A 23,427-nucleotide genomic window follows, 5' to 3' on the forward strand; every position below is an offset into this window, starting at 1 on the left:
ATAAGGAAAGGAGGGGAAAAGCCGTGAGAGGGAGAGGGAGGGAGGAAGAAGGATAAGGAAGGGAGGGGAAAAGCCGGGAGAGGGAGGGAGGAAGAAGGAGAAGGAGTGGGGAGAAAAGTGGGGGGAGAGGAAGAGGGAGAAGATGATCATAGTCATGAATATAAACAAAGTGTGACTTCCTTAAGAACTTGGTTTTTCCAGCCTTCCTCAAACACCCACCCAACCACCCACCACGCCGCCCGCTTGACTACAAACACATTGGAATTCCTTGATAGTAAAGTGGACGGTGTGCAGATTTGGTTGATTAAGGTAAGGTTAGGTTAGAATAAGTTAGGTTAAGGTAGTTTAGTCTTGGGTTGGTCAGGCTAGATTAGGTTTACTTAGATTAGCTAATAAGACGTTTTATGATTGGATGAGAACCCAGTCACTTTTAAGTGTATTCTGATTGGTTGAATAGCCTAGATTCTCATTGATTGGCTGGATAACATTACGTTAATAACTCTGCTAACGTTGTTTAAGTTTGTAAAAATAAGACACAAAGTTAAACGAGCAATCAACATCACCTCATGCATACAACGCCAGACGCACGTTCGCCTACCCTGGCACTACAAGAGAAGCTCCATAAGGCCTGGAGACCTGGCAGAGGTGAGGAACAAAACAGGTATCTTGCATCAACACCAAGGTCACCTCTGTGTGTGTGTGTATGTGTGTGTTTGTTTGTCTGTAAATACGTCCGTGTGTGTGTGGGGGGGGGGTGTGGGGGGGTGGGGAAAAGGTGTAATGGGCAGACACAGGTAGGCGGAGTTGGTCAGTGTACAGGCATCGCACCAAGAGGTAAGTCCACCTAGCCTTACCAGCCCCTTCTACAACTTCTATACTCTAACATTCTTCATTATTATTCTTATTTATCATTATTCTTCCAATATCATCTTTCTTTCCCTTTGATCTTTATTATCCTATGGTTCTTATTTTTATTTTGTATTACTTAGTTTATCTATTTCCTTTATATAGCTTTTTATTTTTTTTACAGTGTCTTCGTCTTCTTCTTCTCGTCTTTATCTTAGTTCTTCCTATCATTAATTTTCTGTGTTTTTACTTTATTATCATTATTGTAATTATTATTGATACTGTACTTATTAAGATATGAAATCCTGCTTGTCTGAAAAACCCACACACTTTACCCACACAAGACACACACATACCCGCACAATCACTCCCACATACGCACACACACTATCTACATTTAAACCTACACATTCTATCCACATTTAAACCTACACATTCTATCCACATTTAAACCTACACATTCTACCCACACTTACATCGACACATTCACACCCACATACACACACACATACTCTACACATGCACCCACATACTCTATCCAGCAACATAAGTAAATTTACTGATGACACTAAAATAGGGCGTACAATTAAACCTGACGAGGACTCCGCAAAACTACAGGAATATCTAAACAAATTTTTCGAAGGGTCTGAAAAATGGCAGACGAAATTTACTGTGGACAAATGTAAAGTACTTAGTCTAGGAGATGTAAGCAAAGAAACCAGATACCAGGTGAACAACGATGTTATAAGAGAAATCCGGCTGTGAGAAAGATTTAGGAGTAGGGATCTTAAACCTAGTCAACAATGTGTATTTGCTTGAAACAAAGTACTTGGGTTCATACAAAGGAGTGTTAGTTACAAAACTAGCTAGGTCATCCTAAAACAATATCTTGCGCTTGCGAGACCTCACTTGGATTACGCAGTTCAGTTTTGGTCACCGTATTATAGAATGGATATAGAATCCCGAGAAAGAATTCAAAGGAGAATTACAAGACTAAATCCCGGGCATTGGGAACCTTGAGTACAGAGACAGGTTAAAGCATCTTAATCTGCACTCCCTCGAGAGACGTAGAGTGAGGGGCGATATGATCGAGGTGTATAAATGGAAGTCAGGGCTAAACAAAGGTGATATAACAAAGGTACTCAAACTATCCAAACAGGAGCGAACTCGTAACAATGGTTTTAAATTAGACTAATTTAGATTTAGGCGCGAGATATGTAAACATTGGTTTGGAAATAGAGTAGTGGACAAGTGGAACAAGTTACCAAACATCATCATGAACTCGAACACGCTGGATAGCTTCAAACATAGGTTGGATGGATATATGAGTGATAGGGGTTGGGTATAAACGGGACTGCCCAGTATGGATGGGTCAATGGGCCCGCTGCAGTTTTCTCCATTCTTATGTTCTTGTGTTTATGCTCACACCCACATACACGCACACTACCCACACTTACACCTACTCACTCTACCCATCCGGGCTATTTCAATTTATTATGACCAACATCAAGAGCTGGGGGGCGAAAATATAATAAAATAATAATAATAATAATAATAATAATAATAATAATAATAATAATAATAATAATAAGCCATAAATAAATTAAAAAAATTAAAAAATCAATAATGAGAAAGACTATATGTATGTTGTATTGTCAAACTAAGAGAAACAATTGAGACCCTGCAATTGTGTGTAAATGAGGCAGAAAGTCAGATCAGCAACCTGGGACTTGGTCACAATTTTCGTGATGCCATATAGCAGCAGGGTCTACCATTAGACAACACATTATGCTTCCAATATCTTCCCAGGTGGTAGTACCTCCCTGTTTGGTAGCTGCCTAATACCTCCCTGCCTACTTACACATACACTACCTATACACCCACACACGCACACGCACACGCACGCACACACACACACACACACACACACACACACACACACACACACACACACACACACACCATCCACACTTACACCTGCACACTTTACCCACACTCAAACCCAACCAAATACCCATGAATACCCCACATTGACCCACCAGAGGCCACACCCACAAGGTCAAAGTGCGACTATATTACTACACTGAACACTTTGCAATCTCTCTCTCTCTCTCTCTCTCTCTCTCTCTCTCTCTCTCTCTCGTCTGCTTCTCTTCACCCTTTCAATCCCCTTTCTCCTCTCCTCTCCTCTCCACCCTCCTTGTCCCCTTCCTCCCATTCTCTTCCCTTTGTCTTTCTGCCCTCTTTCTCTCTTACTCTGTGAATTAGTCTTCCTTTCCTATCTCCTCCTTCTTTACTTCTTCCCCCTCTCCCTTCCCCTATCTCTCCTTATTTTCTACTTCCCTCTCCCCCTCTGTCTCCTCCTCCTCCCTCCCTCCACCCCCCCTGTCACAGGTAAGAGAACGCGTTTTACTTATTCAGGTAACTTTTATGGTGCAGATTCAGTGTCCTGTCTATGACTTGAATATATTTATGGTGTTCATGGTGTCACTCCCCCATGATATGGCAACACCCACTGTGCCACTCTCCCATGATATGGCACACCCACTGTGCCACTCCTCCTATGATATGGCAACACCCACTGTGCCACTAAATAATATGGCACACCCACTGTGCCACTCCTATGATATGGCAACACCACTGTGCCACTTCATATAATATGGCAACACCACTGTGCCACCTCCCATGATATGGCAACACCCACTGTGCCACTCCTCCTATGATATGGCAACACCCACTGTGCCACTTCAAATAATATGGCAACACCCACTGTGCTACCCTATGATACAGGCAACACCCACTGTGCCACTCATATAATATGGCAACACCCACTGTGCCACTCCTCCTATGATATGGCAACACCCACTGTGCCACTCCTCCTATGATACATGGCAACACCCACTGTGCCACTCCTCATATAATATGGCAACACCCACTGTGCTAATTCTATGATGAGGCAACACCCACTGTGCCACTCCCATATAATATGGCAACACCCACTGTGCCACTCTCCTAAGGATATGCAACACCCACTGTGCCACTCCTCCTATGATATGGCAACACCCACTGTGCCACTCAAATAATATGGCAACACCCACTGTGCCACTCCTATGATATGGCAACACCCACTGTGCCACTCCTCATATAATATGGCAACACCCACTGTGCCACTCCTCCTATGATATGGCAACACCCACTGTGCCACTCCTCCTATTATATGGCAACACCCACTGTGCCACTCCTCATATAATATGGCAACACCCACTGTGCCACTCAAATAATATAAGAACAATAACATAAGAACATAAGAAAGTGGGATACTGCAGGAGGCCGACTGGCCCATACAGGGCGGATCCCTTTCACACCCATCCCAGCACTTCCATGTGCCTATCCAACTTCGTCTTGAAGCTCCCTAGCGTCCCCGATCCTACTATAGCACTCGGTAGTCTATTCCACATATCCACAACTCTATTACCAAACCAGTGCTTGCCTATATCCTTTCTGAATCGGAATTTATCTAATTTAAAGCCATTTTTTCTAGTTATTTCGTTATTACTGAGCTTCAGAAACATCTTCCATTTTACCCTTGTTAATCCTAATTTACCCACTTGTACACTTATCATATCTCCTTAACCCCATAGCCTCTCTAATGAATGTAGTTTCCAAGCTTTTCTCAGTCTTTCTTCATATGGAAGGTTTCTAATATTATGGATCATTTTTGTCATTCTTCTTTGTACTCTCCAAAGAATCTATGTCCATTCTATAATAAGGACACCAGAACTGAACCGCATAATCCATGTGTGGCCTCACTAATGCTAGGTAAAGTTTCAAGATAACGTCAGCAGTTCTGTTACTCACAGATCTAGATATGAACCCAAGAATCCTGTTTGCCTTGTTGCGAACGCTAATACATTGTTTTCTAGGTTTCAAGTCGTTGTTAACAAATACACCTAGATCTTTTTCACAAACCGAGTTTTCTATTTCAGTGTTACCTAGTTTATACTTAACGTTTGTATTCGTCTTCCCTATCTGTAGTACCTTGCATTTATCAGTATTAAAATTCATTTGCCAGTCTACTGACCACTCATGTAAGGTATCTAGATCTCTTTGAAGGTGTTCAAAGTCACTGTCTGAATTTATCACTTTCCCCATTTTGGTATCATCTGCAAATTTACTAATCCTACTAGAAGAAGCTCTAAATCAGTGATCATTAATGAATATAACAAACAGTGAGGGCCTAATACAGATCCCTCAGAACTCCGCTTTTGACCGCACCCCAGTCTGACTTTAATCCATTTATGCTGACTATTTGTTTCCTACCAGTTAACCATGACCTAATCCATTTTAATACTGATCCACCTATTCCATGTGCTTCTACCTTCCTTATCAATCTCTCATGAGGGACTCTATCGAATGCTTTACTGAAATCTAAATAAATTATATCATATGACTTATCATTATCTACCGCTTCAAATACTTCTGAGAAAAAGCTAAGCAAATTTGTAAGACAAGAACGTCCCTGGGTGAACCCGTGCTGAGAAGAATGAATTAAGTTGAATGTTTCAAGGTGGCTTCTGATTTTGTAGCAATAATTGACTCTAGCAACTTGCCTATGATTGACGTGAGACTAATGGGACGGTAATTTGATGCTATTGATTTATCACCTTTTTGAAAATCGGAACTACATTTGCAAGTTTCCAAGCTTCTGGCACTAGGCCCGATTCTAATGACTTATTAAATAAAACTGCTAATGGATTTCTCAACTCATCTCTACATTCTTTTAATATTCTAGCATATACCTCGTCTGGACCAGGCGATTTATGAGGCTTCAGTTTGTTAATTACTTTAAGCACATCGTTACTAGTAATATTGATATGGCAACACCCACTGTGCCACTCCTATGATATGGCAACACCCACTGTGCCACTCCTCCTATGATATGGCAACACCCACTGTGCCACTCAAATAATATGGCAACACCCACTGTGCCACTCCTATGATATGGCAACACCCACTGTGCCACTCATATAATATGGCAACACCCACTGTGCCACTCCTCCTATGATATGGCAACACCCACTGTGCCACTCAAATAATATGGCAACACCCACTGTGCCACTCCTCCTATGATATGGCAACACCCACTGTGCCACTCCTACGATATGGCAACACCCACTGTGCCACTCCTACGATATGGCAACACCCACTGTGCCACTCCTATGATATGGCAACACCCACTGTGTGAAAAGAAACCGAGACTTAAAGCTAAAACTATTAGCCTCGTATAGCTGAAGTGTGAAAGGTTTACTCTGAGTTATACCTGTTAGCCTGAAATAGCTTTAGTAAAAGAAGTTATCTTATAGCGTCCTAACTTAACATATACAGTACACAAAAATTACAGTTTTAACTTTTGTCATCATAATATTGTTGTTATTTCAGAATCAATTTTATTTTTCTAATTTATAAACAAAATCAACTTGAATCTCTATAACATTAATTTTTTAGTAAATATTTTTCACTTTTTTATATTAACCCGACAACTAGTTTTTCTTATATATTTTCTCACTCTCTGATTTAAGTAATATTATCGAGTATTTGATATTATTTCATTATTTATATCCATTAATCACTACTTGTAACTTTCTACTGTGTGTTACTTGTTAAAATAAAATAGAAGGATCCACCAATATGACTCTTCGAACGTCTTAAGTCATTTTCGTTCATTATAATTCTCAAACGTATTAAGTGTTCCCTCTGTTTGCCATACCAGCTCACATGAAGATTAGTCCCCCTCAGATTATTTCACCTGATGGTTTAAACACCGTAATGTTATCTTGAGGGTTAAGTTAAATTAGGTTATCGTTAAATTAAATAAGGTTAGCGTTAGGTTAGTGTTAGGTGAACACACGAATTATTACTATTATTTAACACCTAAAAATGACATCGTTGTGCGTATTTCTCTGACTCAAAAAAAAATTGACATCATTCACATCTGTATATACGAATACCTTCTTCACGCTCACTCATCTCCCACAGGAGTGATGACTAGGGTGGGTGAGGTCCTCACGCTGGTGGTGTTGGCGGCATGGGCGGCCATCAACACTCTCACCAATGCCGCCCCTCTCCAACACCCACTGCCACCCATAGTTCAACTTGCCCTCGACAAGGTATGTGTGGTCTTGTGAAGCTGTATAGTGATGCTAATTTATTATAGTAGCAGTAGTGTCACCCATCCAAGTACTGACCAGACCCAACGTTGCTTACCTTCGCTAATCGGACAAGAAGCTGTTTCCAACGTGGTAATTGTTTTTATAAATAATTAAAAAGAACAGCCTAACCTAGCCCAATATTTTATATTTGATTGGGAAGCACTGAAAAGATTCACTTGGGAAGATGCATTATTACTGTTTTGTGTTATGAGCCTTCATACCCTGTCAATGATGATCCCACCAAAGGTGTACAGGTCTTTGAAGCAGTGGGAAAATGTGGAATTAAATACATAACAAAAAAGAACCTAACCTAATCTGATTAAGGCTCATAAGTTTGTGTTTGCTAAAAAAATTTCCATTATTGAAGATTTTCTATGTTTCTCCTTCAGAAAATGTTGTTGAAGTTCCCTGAGACAGGACTCCCTTTAAACAACTGAAAGCTCTCTCAACGTTACTGATGTGACTCAATAAATGCAATAAGCCTTTCTGTCACACATCAAATTTTAAAACAAAGGAAAACATATTCTGACTTCAATAAATTCTTTCTGAGACTTGACGGGGGTGATTATATACTTCTACATCAATATTAAATGCAATGGAATAAGCTAAAGGGGTTTAGCTATTCCATTGCATAGAATATTATCAATGATTTTACCAAGAGAGAAGGTTTCAAAGAATCTTAAATGATCGAGAACCAGTTAAGTGTGTTTAACCACTTACCACTGTCTCCATTCAAAACATGGCTATCATTGAATAAACATTTAAGAAATTTCTTTCTTAATTTGAACTGCGGTATAACAACAAAGCTACACTCTGCCATCCAGTAAGACTCATGGAAAGAAATTTAAATTTTTTCCCAAGTGATTGATGTCTTTTTTGTTTTACTAAATGTGAATTATGTCAAGTTCAAAACCACACAATATAGACACATTTGATTTTCCCACATTGTTATAATAACCATCACCTCCTGAACTACTAGACGGAACCAAGTGAGATGATTTACTTATGAACCTTGTAACACTCTCACCAACTGTCTTAAGAGTCACTATAATGTTTTTACATAGTGGTAATATATAACATTTAATTCTACCGAAACGTTCTAGAGATCTGAAATATTTTTTTTTTCACCGTTGGAATCACTGAACCGATTAAAGTGAAACCTGATGTTGACGGTTTATGTACCATCATGAAAATGTGATTGGGGATTGGGTAGCCATCTTGTGAGGATTAGAACCGTAAGATCTCTCTCTCTCTCTCTCTCTCTCATTCAAAATAATGATTAATGGTTTGGAGGAAAGTTAACCCAAGTTTACTTAAAAAAAAAATAGTTGAATTACTGACGTGTTGGTCGGCCATATTGGGACTAATCTCACGAGAACATTACACAGTGATCGAAAAGTCACTGTGCACCTGTCGATAATTATCAATAGAGGTGTTCCTTGTTATACCTGCATTTTCTGTAACTAGAACAAGGTAAATAAGAATATCCGTAATAGTTGTAGGTGCACAAGGACTTCTCGATCACCCTGGATAATTTTCTGGGCCGAGCATAGTGACACCTGGAGGTACTGTATTTAGGGGCCAATACCAAACATGTGAGCGAGCGACCACGTGGCACTAAAGATACCCACAGTGCCAAGGAACTGACCAAGTGGCACTAAAGATACCCACTGTGCCAAAAATATGATCACGTGGCACTAAAGATACTCAGAGTGCCAAGGAACTAACCACGTGGCACTAAAGATACCCACTGTGCCAAAAATATGATCACGTGGCACTAAAGATACTCAGAGTGCCAAGGAACTGACCAAGTGGCACTAAAGATACCCACTGTGCCAAAAATATGATCACGTGGCACTAAGATACTCACAGTGCCAAGGAACTAACCACGTGGCACTAAAGATACCCACAGTGCCAAAAATATGATCACGTGGCATTTAAGATACTCACAGTGCCAAGGAACTGACCACGTGGCACTAAAGATACCCACAGTGCCAAAAATATGATCACGTGGCATTTAAGATACTCACAGTGCCAAGGAACTGACCACGTGGCACTAAACAACTCAGAGTGCCACCAGAACTATAATGACCCCTAATAAATGCCTCCCTAGTGCGTTAACCAGCTTGAACTCTTATCAGCAACATAAAGGTCACGAGTTATGCCGAGTCATGTAGTTAACGAGGAGAAAAGTAAACAAACCAGAATGTCTTAAGGCGAGATGATAATAAGCAAGGTGTGTTAATTGAAGAGGTGTGTACGTATTTAAGAGGTGTGTACGTATTTGAGAGGTATGTACGTATTTAAGAGATGTGTACGTATGAGAGATGTGTACGTATTTAAGAGGTGTGTACGTATTTAAGAGATGTGTACGTATGAGAGATGTGTACGAATTTAAGAGGTGTGTACGTATTTAAGAGGTGTGTACGTATTTAAGAGTTGTGTACGTATTCAAGAGGTTCGTCCACTGAAGAGATGTGCACATGTTAAATGAAATATGCACATAACAAAACACATGTATACATATTAAAATAGATGTATACATAAAACATTAGTTCTTTATATACAATACCCGTATTTTGTAGCACACAGGCAGTGACGTTATCAAAAAAGGATATGACGTCACAGCATAGGTAAAAACATAACAATGCAAGAAAGAAGAAATTTTAAAGAGGTAGAACTTTCACGAGATGGTTATTATTTTTATTATTTTTCTTCCAGTTTTGTTTACTATTGTCTTTTATTCACTATTGTGTTACGATATCTGATATTTGTGTTGTTTTTTTAGGAATACAATACAATGTTTTAAAAGACGTGTAAACTAATATATTTCTAGGCGAGGTTAAATATAATATGTAGGTACTAAGGATAAATATGATATGTAGGTACTATGTAATATGTATGTGACTATTGTATATGTTTTTAGGTGTTGTGGAGTATATATTAGTAGTAGTTGTAGTAGTATTTATATTACTATTATTATTATCTGAACAGTTTATCTTAATCACTGTTTCTCACCGTTTATACTATTAATTACTGTCACTTCCTCAGGTGGGTCAGAGGACAGGTGGTGGTGACGTGGCAGATGGCTCGTCACTGTGGCAAACGGTGTTCAAGTTGGACCAGTTGTTGCAACGACCTAATGAATACAATACCCCGATGTGGGAGTCTGGGGAGGAGGACGACCAGCTCTCTAGGTACGACCCTGGAGCTAGGAGGAGAAGGAGGAGGAGGATGAAGTGAAGGAGTAAGTGGTGGTGGAGGAGGAGGTGGATGAAGTGGAGGAGGAGAAGGAAAATGAAAAAGAAGAAAAAGAGGAGGAGAGGGAGAAGGGAAAGGAGGAAGTCGAGATAAAGGAAGAGGAGGAAAATGAAGAAGAATATAAAATAGAGGAAGAGGAGGCGGATGAGGAAGAGGAGGAGGAGATGAAGAAGTCCCTATATCCGAGAACAAACACTACATCACCTTATTGTACTCGAGGACGAACTACATCCCTTCAAGCACACATCATAAGACACTAAGTCACTCGAGGCAGAAGATAGCGATAGATACTAACCATTGTCACAGTATGTAGTGTGTGTGTGTGTGTGTGTGTGTGTGTGTGAGTGTGACGCCCTTCACCTTTAAGTTACATCCAGTGTTCGTCGATGACACCCACGTTATACAGAGAGAGAGAGAGAGAGAGAGAGAGAGAGAGAGAGAGAGAGAGTTAAGATAGCCACTGTGTCTTCGTTTTGTAAGAGAAAAAAAAAACACAATTCAGAGGAACGTTTTTTGACAAGAATGAATGTTATCAGTTACATGGACTCCGGTGGTGATAGTGTTTGGTGAGAGGTGAAAGTGGTGTGGGGGGAAAGAGGGCCAGACGATGATGATGATGATATGTCGTATATATACAGTTATACAGTGTTATCACTGCCAACAACACCGTCAAGGGTGGTTAGATTTTGTGTGTCTAGGGAGGAGGGAGACAGGTCGTTGGCTCGTTATCTTAATGAGAGGATGACACTGAGGAGCCACACTAATGCCTCAACTCTTCCATATGTGTCAATACTGAGTCTGACACTAAGGAGCCACACTAATGCCTCAACTCTTCCATATGTGTCAATACTGAGTCTGACACTAAGGAGCCACACTAATGCCTCAACTCTTCCATATGTGTCAATACTGAGTCTGACACTAAGGAGCCACACTAATGCCTCAACTCTTCCACATGTGTCAATACTGAGTCTGACACTAAAGAGCCACACTAATGCCTCAACTCTTCCACATGTGTCAATACTGAGTCTGACACTAAGGAGCCACACTAATATCCCAACTCTTCCATATGTGTCAATACTGAGTCTGACACTAAGGAGCCACACTAATGCCTCAACTCTTCCACATGTGTCAATACTGAGTCTGACACTGAGGAGCCACACTAATGCCTCCAACTCTTCCATATGTGTCAATACTGAGTCTGACACCTAAGGAGCCACACTAATACTCAACTTTCCATATGTGTCAATACTGAGTCTGACACTAAGGAGCCACACTAATGCCTCAACTCTTCCACATGTGTCAATACTGAGTCTGACACTAAGGAGCCACACTAATATCCCAACTCTTCCATATGTGTCAATACTGAGTCTGACACTAAGGAGCCACACTAATGTCCCAACTCTTCCACATGTGTCAATACTGAGTCTGACACTAAGGAGCCACACTAATGCCTCAACTCTTCCATATGTGTCACTACTGAGTCTGACACTAAGGAGCCACACTAATGTCCCAACTCTTCCACATGTGTCAATACTGAGTCTGACACTAAGAAGCCACACTAATGTCCCAACTCTTCCATATGTGTCAATACTGAGTCTGACACTAAGGAGCCACACTAATGCCTCAACTCTTCCATATGTGTCAATACTGAGTCTGACACTAAGGAGCCACACTAATGCCTCAACTCTTCCATATGTGTCAATACTGAGTCTGACACTAAGGAGCCACACTAATGCCTCAACTCTTCCACATGTGTCAATACTGAGTCTGACACTAAGGAGCCACACTAATGCCTCAACTCTTCCATATGTGTCAATACTGAGTCTGACACTAAAGAGCCACACTAATGCCTCAACTCTTCCATATGTGTCAATACTGAGTCTGACACTAAGGAGCCACACTAATGTCCCAACTCTTCCACATGTGTCAATACTGAGTCTGACACTAAGGAGCCACACTAATGCCCAACTCTTCCACATGTGTCAATACTGAGTCTGACACTAAGGAGCCACACTAATGTCCCAACTCTTCCACATGTGTCAATACTGAGTCTGACACTAAGGAGCCACACTAATGTCCCAACTCTTCCATATGTGTCAATACTGAGTCTGACACTAAGGAGCCACACTAATGCCTCAACTCTTCCATATGTGTCAATACTGAGTCTGACACTAAGGAGCCACACTAATGCCTCAACTCTTCCATATGTGTCAATACTGAGTCTGACACTCATGATGTCAATACTGAGGACACTGCCACACTAATGCCTCAACTCTTCCATATGTGTCAATACTGAGTCTGACACTCAGAGCCACACTAATGCCTCAACTCTTCCATATGTGTCAATACTGCCACACTAATGCCCAACTCTTCCATATGTGTCAATACTGAGTCTGACACTAAGGAGCCACACTAATGTCCCAACTCTTCCATATGTGTCAATACTGAGTCTGACACTAAGGAGCCACACTAATGCCTCAACTCTTCCACATGTGTCAATACTGAGTCTGACACTAAGGAGCCACACTAATGCCTCAACTCTTTCCTATGTGTTAACAGATCACTACAGACAGCTGATTCAAACAACCCCTCCCCGTTTTACTAAGCTGGGATCAACTCTACAATAAGCTTAATAAATCAACTACCTTACATAATATTAACATACATCTTACAATATAAACATCACCTCAAGTTCAATTTAACACCATAAAAAAAAAACATGAATAACTTGTTAACATTAATTTTTTTTTTTAAGAAATTCAAGTCATATAACTTACATGCATTAAAACCAAGTGAAGTGAAAGTAAACAAGACAAACTGATCCATCAGGTATATAATAAAAATAAAAGGCGAGAAAAGAGAAGAAAAATAATGTATGGCCAGGGAAGAGAGATGGCCAGGTGGTGGGGAGGATGGCCAGGTGGTGGGGAGGATGGCCAGGTGGTGGGGAGGATGGCCAGGTGGTGGGGAGGGATGGCCAGGTGGTGTGGAGGATGCCAGGTGGTGTGGAGGATGGCCAGGTGGTGGAGGATGGCCCAGGTGGTGTGGAGGATGGCCAGGTGGTGGGGAGGATGGCCAGGTGGTGTGGAGGATGGCCAGGTGGTGGGGAGGATGGCCAGGTGGTGTGGGGGACGGTAAGGTGAGGTTAAGTGAGGTCATATTAGGTTAGGTTGTTACATTAGATTGAATTAGGTTATATAAGAGTAGGTCAGATGAGGTTAGGGTAGGTTAAGCTAGATCAGCGTAGTTCAGGGTAGGTTAAATGAGGTTAGGTCAGGTTAAATGAGGTCAGGTCGGATGAAGTTAGGATAGGTCAGATCAGGTTAGGATAGGTCAGATCAGGTTAGGATAGGTCAGGTCAGATTAGGTTAGGTCAAGTCAGGTTAGGATAGGTGACCCGTTTTGACCTTAGTTCAGGAGTCGTGGCAAATTCTGAAATGTGTAAACCTCAGCGGCGTCTCTCCCACCCAGGCTGTTGTACGAGGTTCAGGAGAACTCACTGGATGGCAACACCGACCTAACAGAGGAAACACTGCTCCGTTACCCCAGAAATACCAAGGTATGATTTCTCTCTCTCTCTCTCTCTCTCTCTCTCTCTCTCTCTCTCTCTCTCTCTCTTCCCTCTAAATTCATGATTGAAGGTATGTGTCCAAATAAATCAGTGTCTGTGTTGAGAGAGAGAGAGAGAGAGTTATAACACCCACACCACAACGCATGCTCTCAGTCTTGTAAATATTAAAACACCGTTACATACCTGACCTGCCTATTACCTGTCAATGCTTGTGTCCTGTCGTAGAGAAAGTGACTGAGTTGACCTTTCTGTACCTGCCTTGTCCTGTCCTATAGAAAGTGACTAAGTTAACCTCTCTGTACTTGCCGTGTCCTGTCCTAGAGAAAGTGACTAAGTTAACCTCTCTGTACTTGCCGTGTCCTTGCCTAGAGAAACCTTTCTGTACCTGCCGTGTCCTGTCCTATAGAAAGTGACTAAGTTAACCTCTCTGTACTTGCCGTGTCCTGTCCTAGAGAAAGTGACTAAGTTAACCTCTCTGTACTTGCCGTGTCCTTGCCTAGAGAAACCTGTCTGTACCTGCCGTGTCCTGTCCTAGAGAAAGTGACTGAGTTTACCTGTCTATACCTGTGTTCTGCCGTAGAGAAAGTGATTTGAGTTTACCTGTCCATGCCTGCAGTGTTGTAGTAGGGAAAGTAAGTGATTGTTCTCTTCTCTCTACAGAAAAGTCTGGCAAAAAGAGACAACAGGGAGACACAACTGAGTAATGAGGAAGAGGAGGAGGGGAAGATTACAGATGTGACAAGCAATGAAAGTAGAGAAGACCGACAGAAGCGAATGGCGCGAAGAAAAAGCCATGAGGTAAGTAGAAGTAGTAGTAATAATTTTAATATGTGATAGTTACTGATACTGGTCTATAGCTTGTGACCCAAATATACACATGACTGTTTATCCTTGGTGTGTGCGTGTGTGTTTAGTGTAACCTAACCTTTCAATTTGATCAATAAGATTAGTAGTAGTAAGTAGTAGTAGTAGGAGTTGTTGTATAGTAGTAATAGCAGTAATAATAGCAATAGTAGTAAAATAGTAGGAGTGGTAGCAAAAACAATAGTAGTAGTAAAATGGTAGCAATAGCAAAAGTAGTAGTACTAGTAGTAGAAGTAGAAAATATGGTAGTAATAGTACTAGTAGTACTAGTAGCAGTAGTAATAGGAAAAGTAGTAGTAACTACAGGAGGAACGAGAACGACAAGATAAGGGCATACGGGGAGAGAATTCAGAACGTTGATCAAGGCAGCTTCACTTCTCTAGTGTTCACAACCTCTGGTAGGATGGGACCAAGTGCAAGATGCTTCCAAGCCAGACTCACAGAGGTGCTATCCGAACAAAAGCAGCAGCCCAGAAGTTATACTACAGCCTGGATGAGATGTCGACTGTCCTTCTCTCTCCTTAGGTTGGCTTTGCTCTGCCTCAGGGGAACGAGAGCATCGGCCCCAAAGTCGACAACAGTTGCAGATATTGACTATGAGGCAACGGTCACTGAATGTCGCATAAATCTGCCGCTCAACTAACTCAAAACAGCTAAGATAGCTACTTTTGTATTAGGATATTTAATTTTAAGGTAATAAAATGGTGGCGAAGGTATGGCTATAAGTAGTAGTATAGTAGCAGTAATAAAAATAGTAGTAGTAGTATTAGCAGTAGCAGTAAGAAGTGGTAGTAATGGCAACAGTTCTAGTAGAAGAAGAAGAGGCCCAGAATAGCTAACTTTTCAACTTGCTCAATAAGATATAATTCATGTGTGTGTTTCAGAGAGAACGCAGCAAGGAGAAGAAATGCAAGCCGAAGAGAGGGAGAAGACCAGGGAGTAGAGAGAGGAGACCACGACCAAGAAGCAGAGAACGACCCAGACCAAGCCAAGAGATGTGTGTAGATGATACTACTACGACGACCTCTACTACCACCCCTACTACTACAACTACTTCAACTACGACCACAACACCCTCTACTAGTACTTCAACTACTACAACACCCTCTACTACTACTTCAACTACTACAACACCCTCTACTACTACTTCAACTACTACAACACCCTCTACTACTACTACTACAAGCTCCACTACCACCAGTACGACTCCTTCAACCACCACCTCAAGCACTACCACCCCACCGAGATAAGGTGTGATATCCTGCTACAGCTAGACACAAGACAGACACAAGCAGCAGTGGAGGAAGAGTTTGTGTAAGAAGTGTATGAAGTAAACGATATACAACCGCCATATTAAAACGTCCGTAGACACCATGTACTGGAGAACACTATCATGACCCTCTTGTGTTTTCGGTCCTTGATAATTACTGTATGACGTCCTCTTGTTTGAGTAGACGATTGATTGATATCTTCTTCAACATTCTCTTTCTCTTCTTTTGCTTCCTCCTCTAGGTTTTTCTTCATCTTCAACATTGTAATCTTATTCTTCTTCAACATTCTCTTCCTCTTCTTTTGTTTCTTCCTCTAGGTTTCTCCTTCCTCTTCAACATTGTCTCCTTCTTCAACATTCTTTTTTCTTCGTCAACATTTTCTTCTTCCTCTTAATCATTTCTTCTGCCTATCAACATTTTCTTCTCTTTCATCTTGTACCTTCTTATTTTCATTTCTTCTCCCGCCATCTACAACTGTCATCCATCCATCCCCGTACCCTAACCTAACCTAACCCTTACCCTAGGTAGCGTTTAATCTTAAGGTGAAATAAGCTGGGTGGCGGCTAATCTTTAAGGTGAACATTTTACTTACAAGGGAGGCAGGCAGCTTACTCAATCCTTCCTAGGCAAGACGTAAAGAAAAGTAGAGTAAGATTTTCTAAACTCTTTCCTCTTTTATTAAGTAAGTAAATAATGTAGCTGAGTTTACTTTGACTTTACTTTACCTTGTTTGTGTGTTATGAGATTTACTTAGTTTTGAATCAATTATTGTGTTTATGCAGAATTTTATAATATTTCTGTTTTATTTGACTGTTTTGTGAGGTATTGTATTTTATTAAACAATAGTTCTCGGAGAATTGTATTTAATTAACCTCTAAGTCATTATAAGAAAATTTGCCATTTATAGAATGTAAACAAATCAATCATTAGCTAAAACAACAGGTAACAAGAAACACTTTGTAAATAAACTGATAAAATGTGAATAATCCACTCCGTTAGTCCGTCTGTCCGTGTGTGTGTGTGTGTGTATGGGATCTTCTCGACACTGTCAAGACAAAAACCTGCAGAGACCCTCGGCCAGATCGAAAGAGTACAGCAGGACTGCTTTCATAAAAATGAATCGGAAATCAATGTACTCGTCGATGATAAACGTGCTGCTGTAACTGACGGGCAGAACAACCCTTAGTCTCGGACCAAATCTGATACCTTCAGCAAGAAGAAAGCGGCAGCGGCGCAACGGGAACTTTGCAGTCTAAAGAACGACTGTTTTAAAAATAAAGCATGTGAAACACAAAAACTTGCAGATCAGTACAAGATGCGCAGATTTTTCAATTCCATTAAGACATTTTATGAGCCAATCACTCATGGCGCAGCCCCCCTCTGCTCATTCGACGATAACTCCATAATTAAAGACGATGAAGGCTTCCTTCAATGCTGGAAAGAGCGCTACCATTCACTGCTCAACCGAAACACTGATGTGGATGTCCTGACTACCCAGCAGGTCCCTCAGCATCCAGAGCTGATCCACCTCGGCTATCCTCGATCCCTGGATGAGGTAGCTACTGCCATCAAACAAATGAAAAATAACAAAGCCTCAGGGCCTGATGTAATCCCAGCAGAGCTGTATAAAGCAGGAGAACTTTGCTTACAACCAGTCTCCACTCTCTCCTGGAGAATATATGGGAAAAGGAGGAAATCCCCCAAGCTCTTAAAGACGCCTCCATCGTCAATATTTATAAGAAAAAAGGAGACCGGTCAGACTGTGGCAACTACCGCGGGATCTTGCTGCTGTCCATAGCTGGCAAGATTATCGCCCGATTCCTTCGAAACAGACTTCTTCCTGGGGCGGAAAATTTCCTCCCAGAGTCTCAACGTGGCTTTAGACCATCACGTGGCACCACTGACATGATCTTTCCTGCCCGTCAGATACAGTAAAAGTGCAGAGTACAGCGCCATGACCTGTACATGGCCTTCATCGACCTAACCAAGGCCTTCGACTCGGTCAATAGGGAAGCCCTCTGGCAGACCCTCAGCCGTTTTGGCTGGCCACCAAAATTCATCGCCATTGTGAGGCACCCAGTCTTAGTTCTTCCCCATCCAAATGGAGGTAAAACAAGGATGTGTACTGGCACCAACGCTTTTTTCCACTTTCTTGGCTGCCTTCCTTACTTGTGCCAGTGCCAATTTAGCCGGTAGGGTGGACATCGAGTACCGGATGAAGGGCGTTTTCAATATAAGACGACTGTAGGCAGGAACAAAGGTGTCGGCAACTTCCATTACTGAACTTCAGTATGCAGACGACCTAACCCTTGCCGCTCACACTGAGCGCGACCTACAGGAGATCCTGAACACCTACCCAGATGCGTATGCACACTTCGACCTTGAGGTGAATGTACATAAGACTCAGATTCTCCTTCAACCTGCCCCTGGTTCAGCCACACCTCCATCATCCATCCAGCCTCACGGCACTACCCTCTCTAATGTTACCCACTTTCGGTATCTCGGTTCCCACCAGTCCACCATTGCGGACATCGATGAAGAGATTCAACATCTGATCAGATCGCATCTTAAGCCTTTGGCAGACTCTGTACCCGTGTCTTCAGTTGTAGGGAGCGGAAATTATCCACAAAGTTGCACATATTTCGAGCAGTGGTCCTCCCCACCCTGCTATAGGGCAGTGAGACATGGGTTACATACAGGAGGTACCTCAAGGCACTTGAAAACTTTCACCAACAAAGTCTACGTTCCATCCTCCGAGTTCGCTGGGAAGACAAGAGAACAAATGCCAGTATTCTCGCTGACACCAACTGTACGAGCATCGAGGCTACCATTATCCATGAACAACTACGTTGGACTGGCCATGTTATCCGCATGGACGACAGTAGACTGTCAAAGCAGCTACTTTACAGTCACCTCACGAATAGTAAACGTAACCCTGGCGGGCAACTGTAAATGTATAAGGCTAGTCTTAAGACAAGCCTGAAAAAGAGCCAAATCGACCCCCTCACCTGAGAGACGATTACTCCACACCGTAACGCTTGGAGGAGCACCACACAAGAAGGTGTCAATACTTTCGAGTTAGCCCGACTGCAAACCAAGGCAGACAAGCATCAGCGCCGGAAAGATGCTGCCGCTGCCCCTCCCGCACCAAATGTAGCCCTTCACATGTGCAACGTCTGTGAACGAAGTCGGTCCCGTATCGGCCTCTTTAGTCACCTCAGAACTCACCAACGTAGGTGACATCCTTAATAACTGATTTAATTGCATCACAGCTGGATGATCGTCATACTCGATTCCGAGTGACAGCAAAGTGGCAGTAGAGTGTGTGTGTGTGTGTGTGTGTGTGTGTGTGTGTGTGTGTGTGTGTGTATAGAAGGGTTACAAGCTCTAGTTGTGTGTTAAATAGTGTGAGTGTGATTGAGTGCATAGGCGCTGCCTGGCCAAGAGAGAGTGTGGGTGATCGACTTTGTTCAAGGACAACACGGCGCCTGTAAATATTAAGGGCACAGAATCCATTGAACACGGAGTTAATGAGTCCAGTGAACAAGTTAACCAGCAATGACTTCTACACACACACACACACACACACACACACACACACACACACACACACACACACACACACACACACACACACACACACACACACACACACACACACACACACACGTGCAAACAGGCATTAGTCAATCTATTGTTTACCATAATGAAATGTATCAAGTGAAACATGTACTGTATACGGAGCAAGTAACAAGATCACTAGATTACAAGATGTTGTAACCGCTCGACTAACGTCAGGATATAAGTACCTCTGGCAGTATATCCCCCAAGCAGATGTGAGCAAGACACAAATGTAAAGTGTGTGGCCAGACATATGGCCACATACTCGAAAACTACGTCCTCGACTGTGTGAAGATATACCTTTTAGGGACAGGTTCAAGCACACTGTGTGTGACATAGCACAACACTTTACCTGTAATGGCAAGATAGCCGACATATTAAGACTGTATCCACTTTTTTTGCACTCAGTAGCTACATCAGCTCCCATGTATAAAACCAAACACACGATGTGTTTGAATACCTCTCAAGCAAATGTGAGTAACAAAGTGTGCGGCCAAACATATTGCCTCACACTCCTGTACGCACAGTTGCGAATAAGTACATGCAGAACTAAACAAAGAATTTATTTGAAATACTATGTAACATTCAATGCCATGATATAGCTGACCACTGGGGTTATAATTATTCAGACCCTTTGTGAACTCTACTCTGTAATCCTTTTGCACTACCGCTCACACACACACTACTATGGGGATTTCATTTAATTTGGATTAATTTCAGGGGATACTATTATTTTGATTTGCTTAGTGTTGTTCCCGCCCTGCCGTCGAGAACTGCCCGAAGCTAAACAGGATTTGGAACAGTGTCAGTTGCTTGTTCTTCTTGTTCAAGCTTCTGTGTAAAATCATCCATTATAACTGCAGCTTAAAATGGCTGTCTCATAGATATATTTAAGAAATTTGGCACCGACTGTCTCCACTTTCTTTCCGCTTTCTAGTAACATTATCAATCATTCAAATCTCGTAGTTTTTTGCGGATCTTGGAAAAAAAATTAAATAAATTTTAAATATGCTAGAACGCTTCGCGAATTTCCTGGCGCGAATTAATTAAAATTACACTTGAGACCTTAAGTGTCACTTATAAAATTGGTCTGTCTAGAGTTACTTTTTACCACTTAACTATCTAGGCCACTGCTGTGACGTCATCAGCCACGCAGGTCATGACGGCCTGACTATACACGAGGGATTTAATTTATCAACTTAAAAATAAGTTACACATCTGTTTTTTCTTAATTTGAAAGTCAATGACGTCATAATTTAAGACTACCAGATATCACTTAGAAAATTAATGATCCACGAGGAAGTCAAGTCAGTCTTTACATCCAGAACTTAATCAGGGAAGATATAACCCACCACTAAACTACCTTAACTCCACGTGGAAAGTTGGACAAAAAAACACTAAGTTATCCTAATAATAACAGAAACAAAGGAGGTAGTGGCCGCGCTGATACAATGTCACGTCCTAAAAGGGTCGCCGTTCCTTGTGTATGGAAGGAGTGCGCTATATTCGACTGGTCAGGTCTGTTGGACCCAATTACAACCCAAACCAGTTATTCAAATTACCCAAATTTAGCCACAGCTTCAACACTCACCAAGCTGCTCCAGTGAGTACCGTGATGATACTACTTATTGGTCTCACAGACGTAAACAATACACCCGCATGCTGTGTAGACTCTAGACCAGTGGTTCTCAACCTTGTTTGCCCCATGCACCCCTTTCACCATATGTCAGAATGTCATTCCCCCCTCCTTTCCAAGATTGTCTGCCTCAAAAAGTGCATTCCAAATAATATGCATATAATACTGAAAATCCTTTAATTTTTCCATATTAGTATCAGTTCCCCCCTGAAAACCTGAGGAGGGAAATTCCCCCCTGGTTGAGAACCCCTGCTCTAGACAGTCCATCGAACAGTCTTGGACGTAACAGGAAACAACACAGTTTTTATAGCAATGTGGAGGTTTAGGGTGACTTTCAACTGTTCTAGCTGTTCAGAAATAGAAAAAAGTTGAAGTTTTAACTGTATACTGGTTATTATTATTTATTAGAGTTAAAAAAAAGGATTTATGCCTGCAGAACCGAGGAAAAAAGTGGCTGGCCAAAATGCAAAGCGCAGACATTACACACTACAAATTGACCATATAATATTCAATGTTCCAAAATAAAAAAATATATAATTTTTTTTAGAGAAATGGCTACGATTCCTTATTATTTAGCTTCATCATTAGCAATTTATGTTTTATCGTGATGGTGTTTTTTCCATGACTTAATATTTTTTTAATGTCAACTTTTTTGTTGAGCGATATTGTAACGTTTTAGGTACCCACCCACAGCAGGGTAGACCTAGAGAGCACCTGACCAGAACCAGCAACACTTCAGGTATGTGTCGAGCGATATATCCACTTGCATTAGGCTGTTGGACTCCACCAGCTCATTAACGTTTATTAAAAAAAATTGCTAAATTAACAGTGTGTCATTTTGAAATAGTCCTTAATTGGATATAGAAAATGTTTTGATGTGCTTGAGAGACGCCATTGTCAATTGCCAGAAAAATAAGTCCAATTTGTATTTTAAAGGGCTTGTGTTAACTCGCCAGCCCTGACGTAAATGCGTTGCATATTCTGGTCGTCTGACTGGCAGTCAGTAAAAAACAAGGTCCACCACCATTCGACATCCTGCACGCGTTGGTGCAGTACTTGATGAAAGTTTGAACAAGCACTCGACTACAGATAGACAGTCAAAATAATTGAGATTATGAAAAATTATCGTAATTAAGTCTATACAAAACTGGTATATGCCTTTGTCTCGAAAAGGAAAAATTAACGTGTCACATGTCATTCGTAAAGTATGTATCAGAACAACACACCATGCTCATGCCACACGTAATCCTCTAATGCTTCTATTGAAGTGATGGATTGCTGGGTCGTCCTCTACACTGATGACCCTGGTAACCACTATAGGAAAGACTGAGGCAGGTGTCTACATCTCCCGTCTCAAGGGCATTAAACCGAGCTTAGACTCTGACAAACTGAGTTTCTAACGAGACATCCTCTTAACAGGTTGAACTGGTACCCTCCTTGCTACTCCTCCGATGAGGAAGAGAATTCAGTATACGTTTGCTCTCTACTTTTAACCCAGGTCGATGCTCAATGCATCAGGGGAGAATAAGTACCTCATCCTCCTCATACAAGGACCGTCTTGTGACCTCCAAATAGATACCCAGTCACGTCAGTAACTCGACGAATAAGGCAGCAGATAACCTTACCAAAACCGGTTCTACCAAGTCTATACTTGTGACGTCCTACGAAAAGTTGCACTAAAATAGACCAAAATTTGCCACATAGAGGCTGGTGAATGAGCCATTCTTCTCCCCACTCCACAGATTCTCTGAATTTTCCTTTGTTTACGGGAAAGAAACAGTCGTATCATCTCTGAGTACGACTTTGCCCAGAAGAATAATGTCCCCACTTCAACTCCTAGCAACTAGCCTGTGCTCCATGTTTGGGACCAGACAGCCACACCCTCGTCCACTGCCCGAGACTTCCTCGCATAAACCTCCGTGACCCTTGTTAGATCACTACTCCACAGCGGAAACCTGATGCTCCTCTACAGACTGAACGTGTAGTTTGTAAACAGAGTAATCCGGTATTGTACACTGCCCCTCTCCCTCCTGGATGTGCCGCGCGAAGCACTGGGGAAAATCTTTCTCACGTAAATTTTAATTTTATTATTTCATTATAATTAAGAATGTCTTATTTTGAAGAAAAATATATACAGTTGAACCAAAT

The 23,427-nt window shown here is 41.6% G+C and overlaps 1 protein-coding gene across 1 annotated transcript; it reads left to right on the forward strand.

Annotated features, from left to right (window-relative positions):
• Positions 1-803: 803 nt before the first annotated feature.
• LOC121856456 (integumentary mucin C.1-like) lies at positions 804-16,876 on the forward strand. Its single transcript, XM_042352060.1, has 6 exons — positions 804-834; positions 6,883-7,013; positions 10,107-10,252; positions 13,788-13,875; positions 14,548-14,685; positions 15,636-16,876. Exons 2-6 carry the CDS (start codon positions 6,888-6,890, stop codon positions 15,999-16,001), a joined length of 864 nt encoding a protein of 287 aa, XP_042207994.1. The 5' UTR covers positions 804-834; positions 6,883-6,887; the 3' UTR covers positions 16,002-16,876.
• The last annotated feature ends 6,551 nt before the right edge of the window (positions 16,877-23,427 follow it).

The sequence above is a fragment of the Homarus americanus genome, unplaced genomic scaffold (assembly GCF_018991925.1).
Source record: "Homarus americanus isolate GMGI-L3 unplaced genomic scaffold, GMGI_Hamer_2.0 scaffold29324, whole genome shotgun sequence".
Taxonomy (NCBI): Eukaryota; Metazoa; Arthropoda; class Malacostraca; order Decapoda; family Nephropidae; genus Homarus; species Homarus americanus.